The sequence below is a fragment of the Hyla sarda genome, chromosome 8 (genome assembly GCF_029499605.1).
Source record: "Hyla sarda isolate aHylSar1 chromosome 8, aHylSar1.hap1, whole genome shotgun sequence".
Taxonomy (NCBI): Eukaryota; Metazoa; Chordata; class Amphibia; order Anura; family Hylidae; genus Hyla; species Hyla sarda.
Window position 1 is genome coordinate 42,162,799 of NC_079196.1, and position 24,180 is coordinate 42,186,978.

A 24,180-nucleotide genomic window follows, 5' to 3' on the forward strand; every position below is an offset into this window, starting at 1 on the left:
CGTATGGTAAGTAAAGCCTAAAGAAGCAAACACTGTCTGTTAATGAGTGGAGAGACGCTTCTGGAATTAATATGTGGCGTTAATTAACAGGAAGACTGATGTTGTGCTGTAATTACCACCAATATTTCTGCCATCCTGAGTGACGGAAGGTGAATGGAGGCTGATGATGAGGTGCAGGCCATTTATTTATATTATTATTATTATTTTTTATAGGAACATGGACAGACTACTAAGGCTCGGAGGAGGAATGCCGGGGCTGGGGCAGGTCAGTAGACTTAGTTTTTTTCTCTTCTCCTGTTCTTTTTGCCAAATCTCTTAGACCAGTGTTTCCCAAGCAGGGTGCCTCCAGCTGTTGCAAAATTTCAACTCCAGGCATGCTTGGAGTTGTAGTTTAGCAAGAGCTGGAGGCACGCCGGTTGGGAAATGCTGGTCTGATGTGATGGAGGATGAGGTGTCTATGGTGCTGGGCATGCTGGGAGTTGTAGTTTTGCAACAGCTGGAGGCACCCTGCTTGGGAAACACCACGTTTTTTGCAATAAAGTTACCGTATCAGGTTTCTGATAAAGAAAGGATTCCCTAAAACCTGACTAAACTGTATCAAAACGTGTGTACAAATTTTAATCCGTATACGGTGTGAAAAATTATGTCCGGTTGCATCCGTTTTTTTAAGAGAAAAAAGTTTAAGTTTTTAACTTTTCACTCCATTATGAATAATGTTTCACTTGTTTGATTGAAATTCCCCCCCAAAAGTTTGCAAAGTCAAAAATCGTATGGTGAAAAACGGATGGAACCGTACGCACATACGGTTCTGTACGGTTCCTATTGACTCCCATGTTAAAAAAAAAAAAACGTATACAGTTTAATATGGTTTTTCACCCGGACCAAAAATGGTGGTAGGCCGAGATTCTGGAGAGAACTTGTTTCGCAGACTTGTTCCAGTGCTTCAGGGTGGTCACCAGTTTCCTACTATGCATGTTGCTAGGCAACTGGCCAAACATATTTAGCTGCTGCCCAGCAAAAAGAACTAATAAAAATTATTATCAGGCAGTTTAGATGCCATGTAAATTGGAATTCATGAATGCCTTTTTTTTTTCTGTGGAGAAAAATTACCCAAATGTCTTAATTTTTTTTTTATAACGCTTAATTCATCAGCCTCATCTGGCATGAACGATTTGCCTGTGAGAACATCTGTTGGCACAGCCTAACCCTGGAGGTGGGCAGATGATGTGCCCGCCTGTGATCTTTGTCTCCGCTTTCCTCGACCTTGTCGTGTAAGGTCAGGACGGGTTTCTCACCTTGATTGTGCCGTTGGAGTTCTCAATGCGCATTTTAATGATGTCATAATGAACTTCCTCAATTCCAGCTTCTGTCATCTGTCTTCTCGAAATGTGAGAAAATGTGTCTGAAAGGTCGACATATGGGCTTCATACAATTGATTCTGCCGAGAAATTAGCAAAATGTTAATTCGGCGCTCCTTAAGAAACATGTAGCGTAAATCGTATGCACGGTGCAACAAAATAACACTTTCTCTATAGTCTGCAGTTGTCTATAAGTTGACAAAGCTCCCCTCAGGCCCTGCATACATTCTTTACTTACACCAGTGTTTCCCAACCAGCGTGCCTCCAGCTGTTGCAGGACTACAGCACCCAGTATGCCCACAGAGCATTTGGCTGGGAATTGTGACTTACACAAACGTAAAGGGGTACTCCGCTGCTCAGCGTTTGGAACAAACTGTTCCGAACGCTGGAGCCGGCGCTGGGATCTTGTGACGTCATAGCCCCCTCATGACGTCACTCCCTGCCCCCTCATTGCACGTCTATGGGAGGGGGCGTGACATTAGGGAGCAGGGCTATGGCATCGCGAGCTCCCAGCTCCAGCGTTCGGAACAGTTTGTTCCAAACACTGAGCAGCAGAGTACCCCTTTAACTTTATCTACACATTAGCAGAGTACCCAGCATTGCCTGTTTTTCCTACCTAAACCTTGTGGGAGGAGAAAAGCAACATAGGTTGTCCTTTGTCCTCTTATCGGGCTTAGATGGGATGAAATGGTTTTGGTTGTGGGACCTGTGATGTGGGTGTATTGGGCAAAAATTGTGTTTTTGGCTTTGAGCTGAAACACAAGAAGGGCTGAAAATAGAAAGAGCGTGGCTTTCAGTAGTGGCATGGCTTGCAAGCTGGACTAAAGAACTCATCTGGAGATGCAGAGTTGTGGAGTAAGGTACTGTACTTGACTTGCCATAGGACTTAAAAACCAAAAAACCTACCCACACATAAGCAGGTTAGGGTTAATTTAACTATTCTAAATTTTTGTTGACATTTAAAGGGGTACTCCGGTGGAAAACTTTTTATATATTTTTTTTAAATCAACTGGTGCCAGAAAGCTAAACAGATTTGTAAATTACCGTATTTATCGGCGTATAACACGCACCTTTTAGGCTAAAATTTTTAGCCTAAAGTCTATGTGCGTGTTATACACCGATACACCCCCAGGAAAGGCAGGGGGAAAGAGGCCGTCGCTGCCCGCTTCTCTCCCCCTGCCTTCCCTGGGGTCTAGAGCCCTGCTGCCGGCCCTTCTCTCCCCCTGGTTATCAGCGCCGCTGCCCGTTCTGTCCCCCTGACTATAGGTGCCGGCGCCCCACTGCCGGCGCCGATAGCCAGGGGGAGAGAAGGGGCAGCGGCACCCATTGCCGGCGCCACTGCCCCGTTGCCTCCCCCCATCCCCGGTGGCATAATTACCTGGGTCGGGTCCGCGCTGCTGCAGGCCTCCGGCGTGCGTCCCCTGTGTCGTTGCTATGCACGGTGCGGCGCACTGACGTCATGCGCCGTGCAGCGCATAGCAACGACGCAGGGGACGCGCGCCGGAGGCCTGCAGCAGCGCGGAACCAACCCAGGTAATTATGCCACCGGGTATGGGGGGGGGGCAGCGGCGCCGGCAATGGATGCCGCTGCCCCTTCTCTCCCCCTGGCTGTCGGCGCCGCTTCTCTCCCCCTGGCTATCGGCGCCGGCAATGGGGCGCCAGCACAGATAGTCAGGGGGACAGAACGGGCAGCGGCGCCGATAGCCAGGGGGAGAGAAGGGCCGGCAGCAGGGCTCTAGACCCCAGGGAAGGCAGGGGTAGAGAAGCGGGCAGCGACGGCCTCTCTCTCCCCCTGCCTTTCCTGGGGGTATATCGGGGTATACACGCGCACACACGGACCCTCATTTTACCATGGATATTTGGGTAAACTTTTTTTACCCAAATATCCTTGGTAAAATGAGGGTGCGTGTTATAGGCCGGTGCGTGGTATACCCCGATAAATACGGTACTTCTATTTAAAAATCTTAATCCTTTCAGTACTTATTAGCAGCTGTATGCTACAGAGGAAATTCTATTCTTTTTGAATTTCTTTTTTGTCTTGTCCACAGTGCTCTCTGCTGACACCTGCTGCCCGTATCAGGAACTGTCCAGAGCAGGAGAAAATCCTCATTGCAAACCTATGCTACTCTGGACAGTTTCTGACACGGGCATCAGGTGTCAGCAGAGAGCACTGTGGACAAGACAAAAGAAATTCAAAAAGTATAGAATTTCCTCTGTAGCATACAGCTGCTAAAAAGTACTGGAAAGGTAAAGATTTTTTAATAGAAGTCATTTACAAATCTGTTTAACTTTCTGGCACCAGTTGATTTAAAAAAAAAAATGTTTTCCACCGGAGTACCCCTTTAACCCCTTAAGGACTCAGGGTTTTTCAGTTTTTGCACTTTCGTTTTTCCTCCTTACCTTTTAAAAATCATAACCCTTTCAATTTTCCACCTAAAAATCCAGATTATGGCTTATTTTTTGCGTCGCCAATTCTACTTTGCAGTGACATTAGTAATTTTACCCAAAAATGCACGGCGAAACGGAAAAAAAAATCATTGTGCGACAAAATCGAAAAAAAAACGTCATTTTGTAACTTTTGGGGGCTTCCGTTTCTACACAGTACATATTTCGGTAAAAATTACACCTTATCATTATTCTGTAGCTCCATACGGTTAAAATGATACCCGACTTATATAGGTTTGATTTTGTCGCACTTCTGGAAAAAATCATAACTACATGCAGGAAAATGTATACGTTTAAAAATGTCATCTTCTGACCCCTATAACTTTTTTACTTTTCCACGTACAGGGCGGTATGAGGACTCATTTTTTGCGCCGTGATCTGAAGTTTTTATCGGTATGATTTTTGTTTTGATCGGACTTTTTGATCACTTTTTATTCATTTTTTAATGGTATAAAAAGTGACCAAAATACGCTTTTTTGGACTTTGGAATTTTTTTGCGCGTACGCCATTGACCGTGCGGTTTAATTAATAATATATTTTTATAGTTCGGACATTTACGCACGCGGCGATACCACATGTTTATTTTTTTTTTTTTTACACTGTTTTATTTTTTTTATGGGAAAAGGGGGGTGATTCAAACTTTTATTAGGGAAGGGGTTAAATGACCTTTATTAACACTTTTTTTTTACATTTTTTTTGCAGTGTTATAGGTCCCATAGGGACCTATAACACTGCACACACTGATCTCCTATGCTGATCACTGGCGTGTATTAACACGCCTGTGATCAGTGTTATCGGCGCTTGACTGCTCCTGCCTGGATCTCAGGCACGGAGCAGTCATTCGTCGATCGGACACCGAGGAGGCAGGTAAGGGCCCTCCCGGTGTCCGGTTAGCTTTTCGGGACGCCGCGATTTCACCACGGTGGTCCCGAACAGCCCGACTGAGCAGCCGGGTCACTTTCACTTTAGAAGCGGCGGTCAGCTTTGACCGCCGCTTCTAAAGGGTTAATACCGCACATCGCTGCAATCGGCGATGTGTGGTATTAGCCGCGGGTCCCGGCCGTTGATGAGCGCCGGGACCGACGCGATATGATGCAGGATCACGGTGCGATCCCGCTTCATATCGTCGGAGGCAGCGCAGGACGTAAATATACGTCCTGCGTCGTTAAGGGGTTAACCCCTTAAGGACTCAGCCCATTTGGGCCTTAAGGACGCAGACAATTTTATTTTTCCGTTTTCATTTTTTCCTCCTCGCCTTCAAAAAAATCATAACTTTTATATTTTCATCCACAGACTAGTATGAGGGCTTGTTTTTTGCGCGACCAGTTGTCCGTTGTAATGCCATCACTCACTTTACCATAAAATGTATTGCGCAACCAAAAAAATACTATTTGTGTGGGGAAATTAAAAAGAAAACCACAATTTTGCTCATTTTGGAAGGTTTCGTTTTCACGCCGTACAATTTACGGTAAAAATGACATGTGTTCTTTATTCTTTGGGTCAATACGATTAAAATGATACCAGTGGCTAGATACTTTTCTATTATTGTTGTGCAAAAAAAAATCGCTAACTTTTCAACCAAATTAGTATGTTTAAAATCCCCCTATTTTGGAGACCTATAACTTTTTCTTTTTTCCGTATAAGCGGTGGTATGAGGGCTCATTTTTTGCGCCGTGATCTGTACTTTTTATTGATACCATATTTGCTTATATAAAACTTTGAATCCATTTTTTTAAATTTTATTTGGAATAAAATGTTATAAAAAAAAAAGCAGCTATTTTGGATTTTTTTTTTACATTCACGCCGTTCACCGTATGGTATCATTAACATTTTATTTTAATAGTTCAGATATTTACGCACGCAGCGATACCAAATATGTGCATAAAATATTTTTTTAACACTTTTTGGGGGTGAAATAGGGAAAATTGGACAATTTACGTTTTTATTGGGGGAGGGGGTTTTTCACATTTTTTTTACGTTTACTTTTACACTTTAATAGTCCCCATAGGGGACTATTTATAGCAACCATTCGATTACTAATCCTGTTCAGTGCTATGTATAGGACACAGCACTGATCAGGGTTATCGGTGATCTTCTGCTCTGGTCTGCGGGAAGGCAGATCAGAGCAGAAGACTCCGGGAAGGCAGCGGAGGCAGGTGAGGGGACCTCCGACTCCCGTGCTGGATGATTGGATCGCCGCGGCAGCGCTGCGGGCGATGCGATCATCCATTTTAGTGACCGCACTGCCGCAGATGCCGTGATCTGTATTGATCACGGCATCTGAGGGGTTAATGGCGGACATCCGCGGGATCGCGTGTGTCCGCCATTACGGGCGGGTCCCTGGCTGCGATCAGCAGCCGGGACCTGCCGCGCATGATCCGGGCATCGCTCCGATGCTCGTGGTTATGCTCAGGGCGTAAATGTACGTCCTGGTGCGTTAAGTACCACCTCATCAGGTCGTACATTTACGTCCTGCGTCAGTAAGGGGTTAAGTAACGTGTACAAAGTTTCATTGAAAGAGAGAGAGATTGGTAGAGGATAGTGCGTTAATGGTCTATTCACACGTACAGTATTCTGCGCAGATTTGATGCGCAGGATTTTCTGCTGCAGATTTCAATGTAAACTGAATGAACACAGCTTGAAATCCTGCGCATCAAATCTACGCAGAATACTGTACGTGTGAAGTAGCGAATCTCTGATTGGGATTCGGGCACCGTGCCTCATAGATTTCAATGACCAGAGTCAGCTAGTGTCTTCGGTCGGCTCGTATCTGGATGTCAGTATCTGGATGGTGGTTTGCTGTTCTTTTCAGCCTGGTTCAAAAACCAGATACAGTTGGAAATTGAGCTGACCGAAGACACTAGCTGACTCCGGTTGGCTTATTGATGTCCATGGGTTGCAGCGTGGACTCTGCAGGAGGTGGTTTGGAAATTCTCCTAAAGTATTAGGCTGCCGCATTTGCAATCTTACGGCATAGGGGTTATGTCTGACCTGCCCAAAATATAAGTAAACAAAGCCCTATTAGTGTATCAGACATGACTCTGCAAGAAACAGAATACAGTAACCCCCCCCCCCCCCCCCGACATGCGATGGCCCCGACATATGATAAAATCAACATACAATGGCCTCTCAGAGGCCATTGCATGTCGATGTCAGCATCGACATACGATGCTTTTATATGTCAGGGCCATCGCATTAACTGCTATCCGACAGCGCAAAATGCTTAAGCTGCTGTCAGATAGCAGTTTAAGCATCCCGGACAGGTTCACTTACCTATCCCCGCTGCTCCGGGTCCACTTCGCGATCCTCCGGCGTCTTCTGCATCTTCTCCGGGGTCCGGGCCTCACTTTCCGGCGTCGTTATTACGTCGCTGTGCACGTCGTGCGTAATAACGTCACCAGAAAGCGAGGCCTGGACACCGGAGAAGATGCGGAAGAAGCCGGAGGATCCCGAAGAAGACGCCGCAGCAGCGGGACAGCATCGGGAGCCCCTGGGACAGCATCGGGTGCAGTGAGGACGCGGTCCAGAGCGGCGGGGACAGGTGAGTATTAAATGCACTATTTACATTGCACAAATCCCTCAACATACGATGGATTCGACAAACGATGGGTCGTTTGGAACGAATTACCATCGTATGTTGAGGGACCATTGTATTACAATACTTGAACTCACGTGGGACAGAAATGCAGCAGATTTGCCCACATCCAATCTGCTTGTGATTATGATAGCTGGCAAGTGGATGAGACCTCACAAAGCTGCCGACATTTTCCACACACAAACTGACCTGTACTGTGAATTAGTGAAGTTGTGGATTTTCCCTATTGGCTTCATTTAGGTTTAGGTTACAATCTCTGATGACATCTGTAAGCAATATATTTTTGGGCATCTTCTGTGGATCCAAAGCAAAATATTAAACTCCAGATTTCAAAACCATAATGTTGTTGTTTTTTTTTTCTTTTTTGCATAATTTGCAGGAAAATCTACAATGCCGAATCCTCTCCAAGTTTAGCAGCACAGTTTGATGTGGATATGTCTAATTCCAAGGAAAGGTAGATATCCATCTCCCAATGAATGAGTAAAATTCAGCTTTAATGAAAAATACTTAAAAACATACAGGTGGAAAAAAATTGTGAAAAAAAAAAAAACAACATAAGGTAAAAGCACAAACAAAATGCCTGGCGTTTCGTTTGTGCTTTTACCTTATGTTGTTTTTTCCCCATTTTTTTTCCACCTGTATTTTTCATTAAAGTTGGATTTTACTCATTCATTGGCAGCCGGATATCTACCTTTCCTTGGAGTTGCTGCACCTGGAGACCCGGCTCTAGTGTTTTCCTCCGAGCTCCTAACCAATATACACGCTGTATCTGCCGAATGATTTACCCATATGGAAGGGGTGAGCTGGTCTTTACTTTTCCTTCTCTATATTCAGGATATGTCTAATGCCTTGCGGGTGCATGTGAGCTTATCCTTATTGATTGCCTACACTGCTTAGAGGGGTACTGGTTGTGACATCACTACCCCTCCATTCATGATTCATGTCTATTGGAGGGGGCATGATGGCAGTCCATAAACCTGAATGGAGGGGACGTGGTGTGAAGACCACGACCACTGCTGCTGGAACCCAACATTTGTAGAGAACGCCAGGTGCTTCGCGGAGATTACGGGGTTCCCAGCAGAGGGTCTCCCGCGATCAGACATCCTATCCTTTGGATAGGGGAAAAGATGTTTAGCAGCAGAGTACCCCTTTAAAGGAAATCTGTCATCAGAATCATCAGCGCGGACTCGGCTGTATGTAATTTTAGCCGGGCGGCCGCTCGGCTTCATGAATGTATCATTGCAGTCTAAATCCTTGTTTTTGGTCACGTGGGGAGTGCCGCACACACATGTATGCACACATGAATATATAGATATATATTTGCACAAATATATATATATTTGTGCATATATTAATGTTTGCATACATACCGTATTTTTCGGACTATAAGGCGCACTTAAAATCCTTAAATTTCCTCACAAATCGACAGTGCGCCTTATAATGCGGTGCGCCTAATGTATGACGTATGGCTGTGTTTTCTCTACTCTGTAACCCTTTCCTCTCTGGTTTTATGCTGTGTCAGAGGAAGATACTTGGAGCTTGCCTGCAGTAATCAGAAGACATTATGGTGAATTCATAACAGGATAAAATGTATAAATATAAGAATAGATCTTTATAAAATTAGTGCAAGAATTTTTTTGATAAAAATACAGCATTTTTATGAATACATGTTCTATCTGTTTTATCTTCTCCTAGTAAAGCTGGATGCTAATAAGCATAGCTGTCACTATGTGTGTCATTCATCTTTCACAGACTCCTGAATGTCTGATCAACTTCTTTGTCATTCAGGATTCCGAGAAAGCTTTTACTATTTCAACATGCTGGGAGTTGTAGTTTAGTAACAACTGAAGCTGCAATGTTTGTAAATAACTGTGTTAGAGCAGTGTTTCCTCCAGCTGTTGTAAAACTACAGCTCTCAGCATGTCCACATATCCTTTATCTGTAGTTTTGCATACACTCAATAGAAATCTCCTATACTGGATACCGGTATGCTTTACAGCCGGTATCCAGTATGCTGGAAAATCTAGACTGGTCTGTCTGGCTAAAAGACAGGCGACCCCTAGTGGTGGCTATTTTGAGCTTGAATTTCAGGTGAAAATGTAAAAAAAAAATTAACAGGTGTATATTGTGAAATATCATATTATAACGAGTCCTGCAATATATGAAAAGTTTTTAACAATGACAGTGCCTCTTTAAGGTTGCCGGTACACAATGCTGCCATAACTGTGTGGTTTACCTTGATTTGCCATCCATTTAAAGTGGTTATCCAGGAAAAAACTTTTATATATATATATATATATATATATATATATATATATGTATGTGTATATATATATATATATATATATATATATCTCAACTGGCTCCAGAAAGTTAAACAGATTTGTAAATTACGTCTATTAAAAAATCTTAAACCTTTTCAGTACTTATGAGCTGATGAAGTTGAGTTCTTCTTTTTTGTCTCTCTGATGACACGTGTCTCCGGAACCGCCCAGTTTAGAAGCAAATCCCCATAGCAAACCTCTTCTACTCTGTGCAGTTCCTGAGACAAGCAGAGATGTCAGCAGAGAGCGCTGTTGCCAGACAGAAAACAACAACTCAACTTCAGCAGCTGATAATTATTGAAAGGATTAAGATTTTTTAATAGAAGTAATTTATAATTCTGTTTAACTTTCTGGAGCCAGTTGATATATAAAAAAAAGTTTTTTCCTGCAATACCCCTTTAACCCCTTCCCGCAGAATGTCATATATAAATGCCGGGTTGTGCAGTGCGTTCGCGCATCCCGGCGTTTATAAATGACATTCAGTTAGCCCGGCGATGCGCAGCATCGCACGGGTTAACTGGCAGAAGTCCCGCTGTTTCCAGCAGGGGACAACTTCTGCTTCACCCCCAGGACCATCCATTGATGGTCCTGGTCAGCGATCATTGTGATTGGTCCCTGTGGACCAATCACAGTGATCTGGGGTGAAAGTTCAGATCCCCCGCACTGCCCACCCCTGGAAGTCGGGCAGAACGGGGGACGATGGCTGCGGGGGGTCGCTCGGGACCTGCAGCATAGGGGGGGAACATCAGGGGACCGGCGGACTTACCAGATCCAGCGGCGGGACCGAGGAGCAGCGCGGGACCGGCCACGAGGACGAGGAGCGACGGGACCAGCAGGTGAGTATATGGTCCTCAGAAGCAGCAGTGAAGATCTTCACTGCTGCTTCTAGGAGTCTGAAAACTACAACTCCCAGCATGCCTAGACAGCCTTTGGCTGTCTGGGCATGCTGGGAGTTGTAGTTTTGCAACATCTGGAGGGCCCCAGTTTGGAGACCATTGTATAATGGTCTCCAATCTGTGCTCTTCCAGCTGTTGCAAAACTACAACTCCCAGCATGCACTGACTGTCCAGGCATGCTGGGAGTTTTAGTTCAGCAACATCTGGCCCTTCAGATGTTGCCGAACTACAACTCTCAGCATGCCCTTCAGCTGTCTGGGCATGCTGGGAGTTGTAGTTTTGCAACAACTGGAGACACACTGGTTGGGAAACATTGTTTCTAACTCAGTGTTTCCTAACCTGTGTGCCTCCAGCTGTTGCAAAACTATAACTCCCAGCATGCACTAACAGACCATGCATGCTGGGAGTTGTAGTTTTGCAACATCTGGAGGGCCCCAGTTTGGAGACCATTGTATAATGGTCTCCAATCTGTGCTCTTCCAGCTGTTGCAAAACTACAACTCCCAGTATGCACTGACTGTCCAGGCATGCTGGGAGTTTTAGTTCAGCAACATGCAGAACTACAACTCCCAGCATGCCCTTCAGCTGTCTGGGCATGCTGGAGACACACTGGTTGGGAAACATTGTCTGTTTCTAACTCAGTGTTCCCTAACCTGTGTGCCTCCAGCTGTTGCAAAACTATAACTCCCAGCATGCATTAACAGACCATGCATGCTGGGAGTTGTGGTTTTGCAACAGCTGGTGCACCCCCAGGGTACATTCACATGGGCGAGGCTTTTATAGTGGGTTTCTCGCATCTTGAGATGCAGCAAATTTTGCGCCGGGAAACTCGCTGTAATCCCCCGCCCATGTGACTGTACCCTAAAAACACTACACTACACTAACACAAAATAAAATAAAAAGTTAAAAACACTACATATACACATACCCCTACACAGCCCCCCTCCCCCAATAAGAACGTCCGGTACGCCACTGTTTCCAAAGCAGAGCCTCCAGCTGTTGAAAAACAAAAACAGCCGTTGACTGTCCACGCATGCTGGGAGTTTTGCAACAGCTGGAGGCACCCTGTTTGGGAATCACTGGCGTAGAATACCCCTATGTCCACCCCTATGCAAATCCCTAATTTAGGCCTCAAATGCGCACAGCGCTCTCACTTTGGAGCCCTGTCGTATTTCAAGGCAACAGTTTAGGGTCACATATGGGGTATCGCCGTACTCGGGAGAAATTGCGTTACAAGGTTTGGGGGGCTTTTTCTTCTTTAACCCTTCATGAAAAGGAAATGTTGGGGTCTACACCAGAATGTTAGTGTAAAAAAATTAAATTTTTTACACTAACATGCTGATGTTGCCCTATACTTTACATTTTCACAAGAGGTAAAAGGGAAAAAAGCCCCCCAAAATTTTTAACGCAATTTCTCCCGACTACGGAGATACCCCATATGTGGGCGTAAAGTCCTCTGGGGGCGCACAACAAGGCCCAGAAGGGAGAGCGCACCATGTACATTTGAGGTGATTTGCACAGGGGTGGCTGATTGTTACAGCGGTTTTGACAAACGCAAAAAAAAAAAAAAACACATGTGACCCCATTTCGGAAACGACACCCCTCACGGAATGTAATGAGGGGTGCAGTGAGAATTTACACCCCACAGGTGTCTGACAGATCTTTGGAACAGTGGTCCGTGAAAATGAAAACTTGTACAGCCCACTGTTCCAAAGATCTGTCAGACACCAGTGGGGGGGGCAAATGCTCACTGTATCCCTTGTTACGTTCCTCAAGGGGTCTAGTTTCCAAAATGGTATGCCATGTGTTTTTTTTGTTTGCTCTCAAAAAGCCAAATATGACTCCTTCTCTTCTGAGCATTGTAGTTCGCCCATAGTGCACTTCAGGTCAACTTATGGGGTACCTCCATACTCAGAAGAGAAGGGGTTACAAATATTGGGGGGTATTTCCTGCTATTAACCCTTGGAAAAAATGTGAAATTTGGGGGGAAACACACATTTTAGTGAAAAAAAATATATATTTTTTTTACATATGCAAAAGTCGTGAAACACCTGTGGGGTATTAAGGCTCACTTTATTCCTTGTTATGTTCCTCAAGGGGTCTAGTTTCCAAAATGGTATGCCATGTGAGGGTTTTTTGCTGTTCTGGCACCATAGGGGCTTCCTAAATGCAACATGCCCCCCAAAAACCATTTCAGAAAAACGTACTCTCCAAAATCCCCTTGTCGCTCTTTCCCTTCTGAGCCCTCTACTGCGCCCGCCGAACAATTTACATAGACATATGAGGTATGTGCTTACTCAAGAGAAATTGGGCTACAAATAGAAGTATACATTTTCTCCTTTTACCCCTTGTAAAAATTCAAAAATTGGGTCTACAAGAACATGGGAGTGTAAAAAATGAAGATTGTGAATTTTCTCCTTCACTTTTCTTCTATTCCTGTGAAACACCTAAAGGGTTAAAATGATGACTGAATGTCATTTTGAATACTTTGGGGGGTGCAGTTTTTATAATGGGGTCTTTTGTGGGGTATTTCTAATATGAAGACCCTTCAAATCCACTTCAAACCTGAACTGGTCCCTGAAAAATAGTGAGTTTGAAAATTTTGTGAAAAATTGGAAAATTGCTGCTGAACTTTGAAGCCCTCTGGTGTCTTCCAAAAGTAAAAACTCGTCACTTTCATGATGCAAACATAAAGTAGACATATTGTATATGTGAATAAAAATTTTTTTTATTTGTAATATACATTTTCCTTACAAGCAGAGAGCTTCAAAGTTAGAAAAATGCAAAATTTTCAAATTTTTCATCAAATTTTTGGATTTTTCACATGGAAAGGATGCAAGTTACCACAAAAACTTACCACCATGTTAAAGTAGAATATGTCACGAAAAACAATCTCTGAATCAGAATGATAACTAAAAGCATTCCAGAGTTATTAATGTTTAAAGTGGCAGTGGTCAGATGTGCAAAAAACGCTCTGGTCCTTAAGGCCAAAATGGGCTTGGTCCTGAAGGGGTTAAGTCATAAGTACCAGCTGACGCACGGCAGTTAGTGTTAATCTGTGTGCGGTTACTGCGGCTCAGCTGCAGAGCAGACAGGCACCCTAAGGCTATGTTCACACAGCAGAATTTCTGCACAGAATTCTGCATGAAAGTTCTGCATTTTGTTAATTTTATAGGATTAGTTGCCCATTCACTTCAATGGAATTCCTGCAGTGAAAAACGCTGCGACAGAATGTCTACTGTGTGAATGGGTCAGCGGAATCCCATTGAAGTGTATTGGTTATAAATTCATGCAGAATTTTCATGCGGAATTCCATGCAGAATTTCTGCCGTGTGAACATAGCCTAAGAGTAGGGTCACACCTAGCAGAAATACTGTGGATTTTCCGCATCAGAATTTCCACTGGATGAGAAAGTGGATGAGATTTAGAAAAAATTAAAATCTTATCCACACGCAGCAGAAAAAAGTCAAGACACATAGACCCTGATTTACCGAGAGTGAAGTGTATTTTTCTTTGTGAGTTTTAATTCCCTACAATTTTTTTTCTACTGTATTTACTAAGCTTTCCCTACATTTTTTTTTTTTTCTTTTTTTCTTTTTTACACCTGCTCAGATCTGTAGGATTTTCCTCAGCTCAAATCCACCACATTTTCTGTGGAAACCTTAAATATGTTGGGATATTTTCAAATATGTTGACACGCCCCATTTCTGTGACCACACCCCCTTTCCTATATGGCCACTCACCTTTTCAGGTTTTCTCAGTAAAATGGAGAGTTGGTAGGTTTTGTCCATTTCTGGCGCAATGAGACAGAATCTGCCTCACAACCCAACAAAGCTTGTCGGGTTTACAATAATCAATCGGGGCCAATATATGTACAAAAATCAACTGAGATATAGAGAAAGCAAGTGTGTTGGCACTGCTAGCCCTGCTTCCCGTGACTCCCTTGATGTGCAGCTGAAGCCTGTCTAATTGCGGTGCATAGGTGGTGGTGCTCTTGTGTAGGTAATAAGACTTTGTGTAACACAATCCAAATAAAGAAAAGAACAGGCGACTCACCACTACTTCAAATGCTCTTTCTTTATTCTTGGATGTGTGCAGGTAAAGTGGCTCCACGCCGCACCGGTGTGCTAGACGCTAGTGCGTTTGGTGATTACAGCTGTTTCTTTCCGTATAGAAACTTCAACTCCTATACGGTAAGAAACAGCTGTAATCACCAAACGCACTAGCGTCTAGCACACCGTTGCGGCGTGGAGCCACTTTACCTGCACTCATCCAAGAATAAAGAAAGAGCATTTGAAGAAGTGGTGAGTTGCCTGTTATTTTCTTTATTTGGAATATGTACAAAAATCATTGTACCTCCAAACAAACGTATCCCCAATGACAGAGTCTATTTGCAGGAGATTGCACAATCAGCAGCAGTGACTAGATTATATCCAAGAACGGATGAATATCAACGTGGGGGGGGTCCAGAAATCCATAATATAAGGATAAAACTCCTTCATTTGACCGGCATAACACTCCAGCCTTTGCAGAGTGGATTCCCATGTACCCCTCCACTGTGGAGGCATCTGTAACCCCATGACCACTTTGGCCGAACCCTAGGAATCACACACTGCCTCAATATGCGCCTATAACCCGTATTATCCAACTCTAATATAAGTCGGCCACTGTTATTTATATTCAACAATATCCTTAAGGACGGGGTCACATATATAGCAAATGTCACGCATAGCAGAATTACGCAGCATATACAGCATGTGACCCTACCCTTAAAGGGGTATTCCGGGCAATTTTTTTTTATCACCTATCCAAAGTATAGGGGATTAGATGTCTGATTGTGGGGGGCCCACTGCTGTGACCCCTGCATTCTATGCGGGTGCTGAATCTCCAGTTTCGGAAACCTCCGGGTTTCCGTGACTGGGGATGTGATGTCACGCCACCCCCCCCCCCATTCATGTCTATGGGAGGGGGCGTGACGGCGGGTATTGCAAGGAGATCGCGGGGCTCTCAGCAGCGGGCCCCCCGCGATCAGACATCTTATCCCCTATCCTCTGTATAGGGGATAAAATGTTTTTGCCCAGAATACCCCTTTAAGGTCATAAAACATCATATTTCCAAATAAAACTGTCCAGTGCCAACCCAAGCCATTTCTAACACATTGTACACCCTATCATGGATGCAGTTGCCGTTCAATAGGGCTCATTGTTGTCTTATTCTGGCATGTTTAAAATTCAAGCTAAAAAAAAACAGGAACTTCAATGTACAAGTGTTTTTTTTTGGTGCTCATGTTGCTTTTCCTTGAAAACTCAGTGTGAACCTGGTGTTATCAGGGCGCTTTCACACACGCAGGATCCGCTGCGGATTTGAAGTTGTAAAATTTGCCATTGCAAATCCACAACTGCAGATTTTTCAAGGCAATTCTTATGTATTTTTGACTGCTTTGCGGTTCCTGTGTGTGTGTGTGTGTGTGTGTGTGTGTGTGTGTGTGTGTGTGAATACACCCTAATCCATTGATTCCCAACCAGGGTGCCTTTGACTGTCCGGGAATGCTGGGAGTTGTAGTTTTGCAGCAGCTGAAGGCACCCTGGTTGGGGAACGGTGCCCTAATGAGCCATGTACCCATGTCCATCACATGACCAGAACAGATTTTTGTCCCCAAACAAAGATGCTTCCTATTGAACACAAGCAGAAACGTAACTTATTCCCTATCCACACGATAGAGGATAATAGGTGATCGAGGGGGGGGTCTGACTTCTGAAACCCACCACAACCTCCTGCACTGTGCTCCAGCTGTTTCCATGCACGAGGTCATCTATACGGGAGAGCTGGAAATACACAAGTAGTGGCTCTCCCGTAGACAAGCATAGAGGGCCCACACTGACCCCCGCTCCGTGCGTGGGGGGAGCCGTAATGCCGTACGGAATGGAGAATGTTAGTTTTGCTGCACAACCCCTTTAATACAGAAAGTCTAAATTGGAAATGGAAAATCGCTGAAATTCTAACCAATTTTTATTAATATTTTCCTAAAAGCCTGCTTCCTCTTTGTTTCAGGCCTGAGCGGATGGCTGCTGCGTTCCCTTTAAATGGTGGCAGCTAATCCCGCTTCTGATAACAGTGTCATGCTCTTTGATTTGGCGAGGCAACCGACTCGCATGGCAATAGCCACTAGATTTCCTTACGCAGTTGCCAATTATCTATCATGTTCTCCCATCTGTGAGTGTATTTTATCAGATGGGATAGTTGGGCTACTTCCAGGATAGGGCAACATGGATGGCACTCAAGTCTTATCACTTGGAGAGTGAATTCGGGAGGTATGGGGCTTGTCATGGAATAGCTAAGAAAGAAACAGTTTTCTAAAGCTTTTGTGAACGCAGTCATAATATATATGCAGACCTGGAAGACCTGCCAGTTGCCTACAAGTTCTCATCTGACTTCATTGACTGTTCTGTACTGAATATCTGCATAGCAATACAGACCACGTAGATTATTTACAGATGCCACGTCGTGTACTGGGGATAACCTGATCAGCTCTGTACGTTAAAGGGGCACTCTGGTGGAAAACATTATTATTATTATTTATTTTTTAAATTTTTTTTTTTTATCAGCTGGTGCCAGAAAGTTAATCAGATTTGTAAATTACTTCTATTTAAAAATCTTAATCCTTCCAGTACTTATCAGCTGCTGTATGCTACACAGGTAGTTTTTTTTCTTTCTTTTTGAATTTCCTTTTTGTCTGACCACAGTGCTGACACCTCTGTCCATGTCAGGAACTGTCCAGAGCAGGAGAGGTTTTCTATGGGGATTTGCTCCTGCTCTTGGCAGTTCCTAAAATGGACAGAGGTGACAGCAGAGAGCACTGTGGTCAGGCAGAAAATAAATTCAAAAAGAAATGAACTTCCCCTAGGTTATACAGCATCTGATAAGTACTGGAAGGATTAAGATTTTTAAATAGAAGGGAATTACAAATCTGTTTGATTTTCTGGCACCAGTTGATTAAAAAATTATGTTTTCCACCGGAGTACCCCTTTAAGTATTCGGGACCATATATGATTTCCAAGCAGGGTGCCTCCAGCTGTTGCAAAACTACAACTCCCAGCATGCTCGGACAGCCTTCGGCTGTCCGAGCATGCTGAGAGTTGTAGTTTTGCACCAGCTGGAGGCACCCTGCTTGGGAAACACTGATATACTTCATCACTCATGGATCTGAATTGGACTTATATCTGTGCTCACCCAGAGCTTCCTGGTTCATAACTAAAATGCCAATATAACATTAAGTATGAGAATGACTGTCATAGGAAAAAGGCAGCGCGCTAGATGGCTGTCGAGTGAAGCTGTGTCGCAGCCTGCCTTGGCGCTGCCATGACTGCCACTATAGTTTGTCTCCATATAGACAAATACATTCCAGATTGCTCTCTAAGGGAAGCTGCAGCCAACCATGGGTTTAACTCTGTACAATAAAAAATAAAAATAGAAGCTTTTTGGCTCCTGTGAAGATATAATATTCAATGAATCGAGAGGGTGCATTATTTTCCTTAGACTGGCTAGTATAAGACAAGAACCTACAAAAATGTGCCCAAAAATTGTACACAAAATCACCAAAAGTAAATAGAAAATATATTTTTGTTCAAAATTCATGACATACAAATAACAACAAAGGAACAATTCCTTAAAAAAAATAAATAAATAAATAAATACATGGGGACACATTAAAAACCACCTGGTGGGGGGGAACATCACATTTCAGAATTTATAACTACCAGTAGAACATGGAAAACATTTTTATTTTTTTTTATCAACTAGTGCCAGAAAGTTAAAAAGATTTGTAAATTACTTCTATTTAAAAATCTTAATCCTTCCAGTACTTATCAGCTGCTGAATAATACAGTGGAAGTTCTTTTCTTTCTGAATTTCCTTTTTGTCTGACCACAGTGCTCTCTGCTGACACCTCTGTCCATGTCAGGAACTGTCCAAAGCAGGAGAGGTTTGCTATGGGGATTTGCTCCTGCTCTGGTCCGTTCCTAAAATGGACAGCGGTGTCAGCAGAGAGCACTGTGGTCAGACAGAAAGGAAATTCAAAAAGAAAAGGACTTCCTGTGGAGCATACAGTAGCTAAGTACTGGAAGTATTAAGATTTTTAATAGAAGTAATTTTACAAATATGTTTAATTTTCTGGCACCAGTTGATATAAAAAAAATACAAATGTTTTCCACTGGAGTACCCCTTTAAGTCCCCTATCATGTGCTTCTCCCCACTTGTTCTCCTGATCGCTCCATACACATGTACGTTTGGCATTCTGCATGGAGAGAGGATAGGAAAGCCTTCTGCCAGACTCCTCTGGTGACTGCTTGTCTCTGAGAGAAAAAAAAGGATCTGGTAGTTAAAATCCAAGATGCTTAATTCTTCTCTGCCCCAACATTATCTGTGGACATAGGCCGACATTTATCATTGTCTTTAGACTGGTTTTTGTGTCTACAAAATGCGCAAGCAGGGTTTATTTGCGCCTTTTTTGTGCCTTTTGGTTTACACATTTCTGCTGATTTTGAGTTGCAATCCACTGATTTTGGCAATACACATGATATGGAAGGGTTTTATAAACTGCGCCTTTTTGTGAAAAGGAGCAAAAATGGCGCAAAGCCACTGAAAAGTCTCTAAAACTACACCAGCCCAGACTTAGCTTAGCTTTTTGGTGTATGTGAAGAGAGAAATTTCATAAAATGTGACCTGCACAAAATGTATCAAATGCTCTGTGACCATTTTAATAAATGTGGTGCTCATACACATTATCAGCACATAAAAAAAGTGTAGAAAAATACCTCACTTACACCTACAATGATAAATGCTTCACTTACACCTACAATGATAAATGCTTCACTTACACCTACAATGATAAATGCTTTACTTACACCTACAATGATAAATGCTTCACTTACACCTACAAAGATAAATGCCGGCCAGAGAGTCAGGAGGTCCTCATACAAATTAGACAGTTGGCTGGTCTCGCTGAAATCGACTGTTTGACCAACTTTTGGATGTATATGGATGCCTTGTCTTGGTAATGCCTATCCAATGCCATATTAGGGACTTTTTAGTGCAAATGGACATCCTAGAGGTGGTTCCCCCGCTGAGCAGATATCAGATGGACCTGTTACAGTGATCCCTCAACTTACAATGGCCTCAACATACAATAGTTTCAACATACAATGGTGTTTTCTGGACCATTGTAACTTGAAACCAGACTCATCATACAATGTACGGACAATCCAGATCTGTGAAACGTGTCAATGGCCGGAACAACTGACCAATCAGAATGGGGATTCACTGGTAAAACCCCTGTATTACTGAAGTGTATGCACTGACTGGTGTCTGGTAGCGCCCCCTACAGTACAGAGAGGTATTACATGTTCTGTACTCTTTACCTGTGCCAGCGTTAGCTGCTCCTTTGGACACCAGGTGAGGGCGGCTCCATTTTAAATTTTTAGGACATTGTGTGTTCTGTACAGGACCCTGAAGAAGCTTCTGTCCTCTACATAGACAAGCGTTTCCCAACCAGGGTGCCTCCAGCTGTTGCAAAACTACAACTCCCAGCCTTTGGCTGCCCGGGCATGCTGGGAGTTGTAGTTTTGCAACAGCTGGAGGCACCCTGGTTGGTAAATGCTGACATTGACAGTGATTTACAGCTCCCAGCAGATCTTTCTTACTTTTATATGTAAGGACTTGCTTTATCTGTATTAGTTATCTACTTATTTTTCTTTAATCCTCACATTTTCCTATTTTTGGATGACATTTTGCGGCTTCAGAACCAATTACAAGGTTCCCATAGAGTTATGTTCTCAACATACAATGGTCGTCCTGGAACCGATTAATATTGTAACTTGAGGGACCACTGTATTTTGTTTCAGTGGCTTAAAGGGGAACTCCGGTGGAAACAAGTAGAAAACAAATGTTTTCAAATCAAGTGGTTCCAGAAAGTGCAAGATTTGTAAATTACTTCTATTAAAAAAAATCTTAATCCTTAAAATGCTTATCAGCTGCTGTATGCTACAGAGAAATTTATTTTGTCTGACCACGGTGCTCTCTGCTGACACCTTTGTCTGTGTCAGGAACTGTCCAGATAAGAAGTAAATCCCCGTAGAAATCCTTTCCTGCTCTGGACAGTTCCTGACATGAACATAGGAGTCAGCAGAGAGCACTGTGGTCAGACTGAAAAGAACTTCACAAATGTCTCTGTAGTATATACAGCAGCTGATAAGTACTAGAAGTCATTTGCATGTTTAACTTTCTTGCACCAGTTGATTTGAAAACCATTTTTTTTCCCCACCGGAGTACCCCTTTAATGTAATACTACAATTTCCCTCTAGTGGTCACTGCAGGAGAAATGATGAAGCAATGGTAACTTTGGGCAGCAAAATAAGCAATTTGGTGTAGGTCTTGGTTGGCATACCTATGATGATCAGCTGGTTTCATCGGCTGCTCCTCATACTAACTGGGTTGTCTATTATGGATGAAGTAAATTTAATGGTTAAAACCCAAGTAATAGTATTTTGTATACACTATTGATCATATAGTGCATATTTAGTACCCTGTAACTCTCATGAGATCATAGGTTGGCCATGAGTGTAAAAAAAACTCAAACAATACATTTTAGACATTTTTTATTTTTTTCGACTTCTGATTTAGTGTGATGCCGATTTCTCATAAGACAGTCACACATTCCGTGCAGTAACTGGTCTCTTATATGTCAATGACAGTCTTCAAAAGATATTGGTTATTGGCCATTGAAATAATCGTCTTTGCTTTTGTTTAATGTTCCCCCCGAGTTAATTTCCACGTTAAGCTTGCACGCCGACGGTTAAACTCGCAAAGGGTTAAACCAGCAGGAAAGAATTCATTTCCACTTTAATGACCTAGCCTTGCTGGGCTTGGACAATGGGGAACATGCTTCTGACTTGTACTCCTATTGCCAATTAACACCTCCTATAACAGGTTGCCTCCGCTCAGCACCGCAGCAGAAGCAGCCGCTGTAGTTTACATGCAGCTTGTTTTTCACACTACTTGTTTAATGCTCACAAAATTAAAGCATTAAAAGGGATGGCTCCTGGAGTATGAAACAAACATAGCGTCCTCCGTCCCCGTATATATTTATATATATATATATATATATGCACTTATATGTGATTTACACACTTTTACTGCTATTATAAAGTAGCCGCAGAGAAATGTAAAGATTCTAATTGCTTTGAAGTTTACGTTCTGCAGAACTCCGGTTCTAGATGCTTATCCTTTCCTATAATAATGTCACCGCTAATTATCTGGATATCTTCATCATTTGACGTCAACGTTATGTTTTTTAAAGGTCTTATCTGCCACCTTTAAATTAGTCCACCATAATGTAAAGTACAGTAAGTGAAAAGTGTATACAAGTCAGTGAAGCGTAAAAATAATTAAATAAATAACAGTATATATATATATATATATATATATTTTTTTTTTATTGTAGCCCTTGTTAATATTCATTACTTTGTAGGTTTATTTACAGCAAACAGAGTTCAGTGTCTGGTTACAGCTTTCTTATCAGTCGTTCTGACTCGCGTTTAATCAGCAGGTATTTAATAAACCTGGCTAAGTAAGTGATAGAAGTTCACACTAACAGGAAGGTGAAGCAAAACGGCTAATAGTGTTAATAAATTTGCTAAAAGGCCTGAGCAGATAACACATTAGGTTTGTGCTGTTACAATCTGAAATGCCTTTTGTAGCACTTTGTCAACAAGTACTGCCCATGTGAAAGACAAGCCGCTACGCCAGCGTAATCCACGACCAGCACTTTTTTTTTTTTTTAATGACATACTTACAAAAATTAGTTTATCTTTTATGCTTAGCAAAACCATCGGGTGTGAATTGATCTCTCCTTTTTTTTATGGTGACTTTATTAGAAAGGAAAGAATACACCGGCGTTCAGTGACAGTGATAGCAAACTGTATTAACCCGGTGCCCACATGGTCTACAGCAGTCAAAAAATAACACGTACAAAAACATCTAAACTTATACTAGAGGAAAGAATACAAATAATCTGCTGGTAGTTGTCGAGGTAAATCCACACGTTGTAGAATTGGTGCAGGTATCGGCAGCGGGTTAAAGAACTAGGCGTTGCTGATGGAATAAAAAAAAATCCCATTCACCTGCTTTGGCTTTATCCACATGGAAGTCGACCTGCGGTGAGGATTTTCATGGAACATTTCACCCCTTTCAGTGTAGCAGAGTTTTATCCATAGTGTTAGGGCCCTTTCACACTACAAAATTTCCTTGTGGAAATTCTGAGTGGATTCCACTTGCGACAACCTTCTCTGGAATCTGCGCTTTCTGTCCACAGGAGTCTTCCGCAGACAGTTTCATGCGCCGTGGTGCAGAGACTTCTCTGACCGATTCTGCTAGTGGGTTGAACATGTTCAGTCTTTCAATAGAATCCAATACTGTATTGGAATTCTGCTATGGAACGTCTCCAAAGTATGGAACTGTAGGGACTCCTTGTATCACCATACTGCCTCTGTGTGACCGCTAATAGTGCTCAACACCTTTAATAGCTGTTGGGCGAACACTCTTAACCAAAAAATATTCCATCTGACCCCCATTGATTGTCCCATACACATGCACAATGGGTATAGTTAAGCGTCCATGTACTGTTGGGTGAGGAGAGGCTAATAAGCCACTGCCAGACACCTCTGGTGGTTTATCTCTAGGAAAAGTTAAAGGATTGGATTGTAAAGTTTAATATGAATTATCTACTTTTCCCTGACGACCTCAGACAGGAGAGTCAAGAGGCCGCCATACAATTCACTGATGCCACTGAAATTGGTGTATCCAGCCAACTGCTCACTATGTAAGGCCCCTTTCACACTGCTGTGATGCCCCGGCAATGACGGCCGTCAAACTCTCTTTCTCTAGTCAATGGGGTCTGTTGGGCGCCTTTATTTCCAGAGAGAGTAGCAGGAGAAAGACTGTGCAAGCACTATTTTTTCTCCCGCTATTCGCTATCCGAAAATAAAGGGCTTCACACTGCCGGAGACAACCGTAGCCTTAGAATATAGCCTTAGAAGGTCTTTACTGGTATCAATATGTTCAGTTTATTAGATTTTTATTAAAAGTTGTGAAGGACAACACAATAATTATATTACAGGATGGCCCCGACATACGATAATTTCAACATGTGATGGCCTCTCAGAGGCCATCGCATGTTGAAGGCGGCATCAACATACGATGCTTTTTTATGTTGGGGCCATCGCATAAACGGCTATCCGGCAGCGCAGACTGCTTCAGCTCCGGTGATGGTCACTTACCTGTCCTCGGGGCTCCGGAGCGTCCTCTTCGGGATCCGCTGCATCATCGGCGCTCTCCATCGACGTCATCACATCGCTGCGCACGCCGTCCCGTCATCCAATAGGAGCGGCGTGCGTAGCGACGTGATGGCGGCGACGGAGAGCGCGGTTGCCGGGGAAGCAGAGGCCTTGCCAGAGCATCGGTGACACCCCGGGGACGCGGCGACAGCGATGGAAGACGACATCCAGGGCA

At 43.3% G+C, this 24,180-nt stretch overlaps 1 protein-coding gene across 1 annotated transcript in view; it reads left to right on the forward strand.

The window, feature by feature from the left end:
- PSMD14 (proteasome 26S subunit, non-ATPase 14) overlaps positions 1-24,180 on the forward strand; it is a 112,892-nt gene that overhangs the window by 13,031 nt on the left and 75,681 nt on the right. The window contains exon 2 of the mRNA XM_056536907.1: positions 214-265. Coding sequence (XP_056392882.1) covers positions 218-265 — 48 coding nt within the window. The 5' untranslated portion in view covers positions 214-217. The remainder of the gene's footprint in view (positions 1-213; positions 266-24,180) is intronic.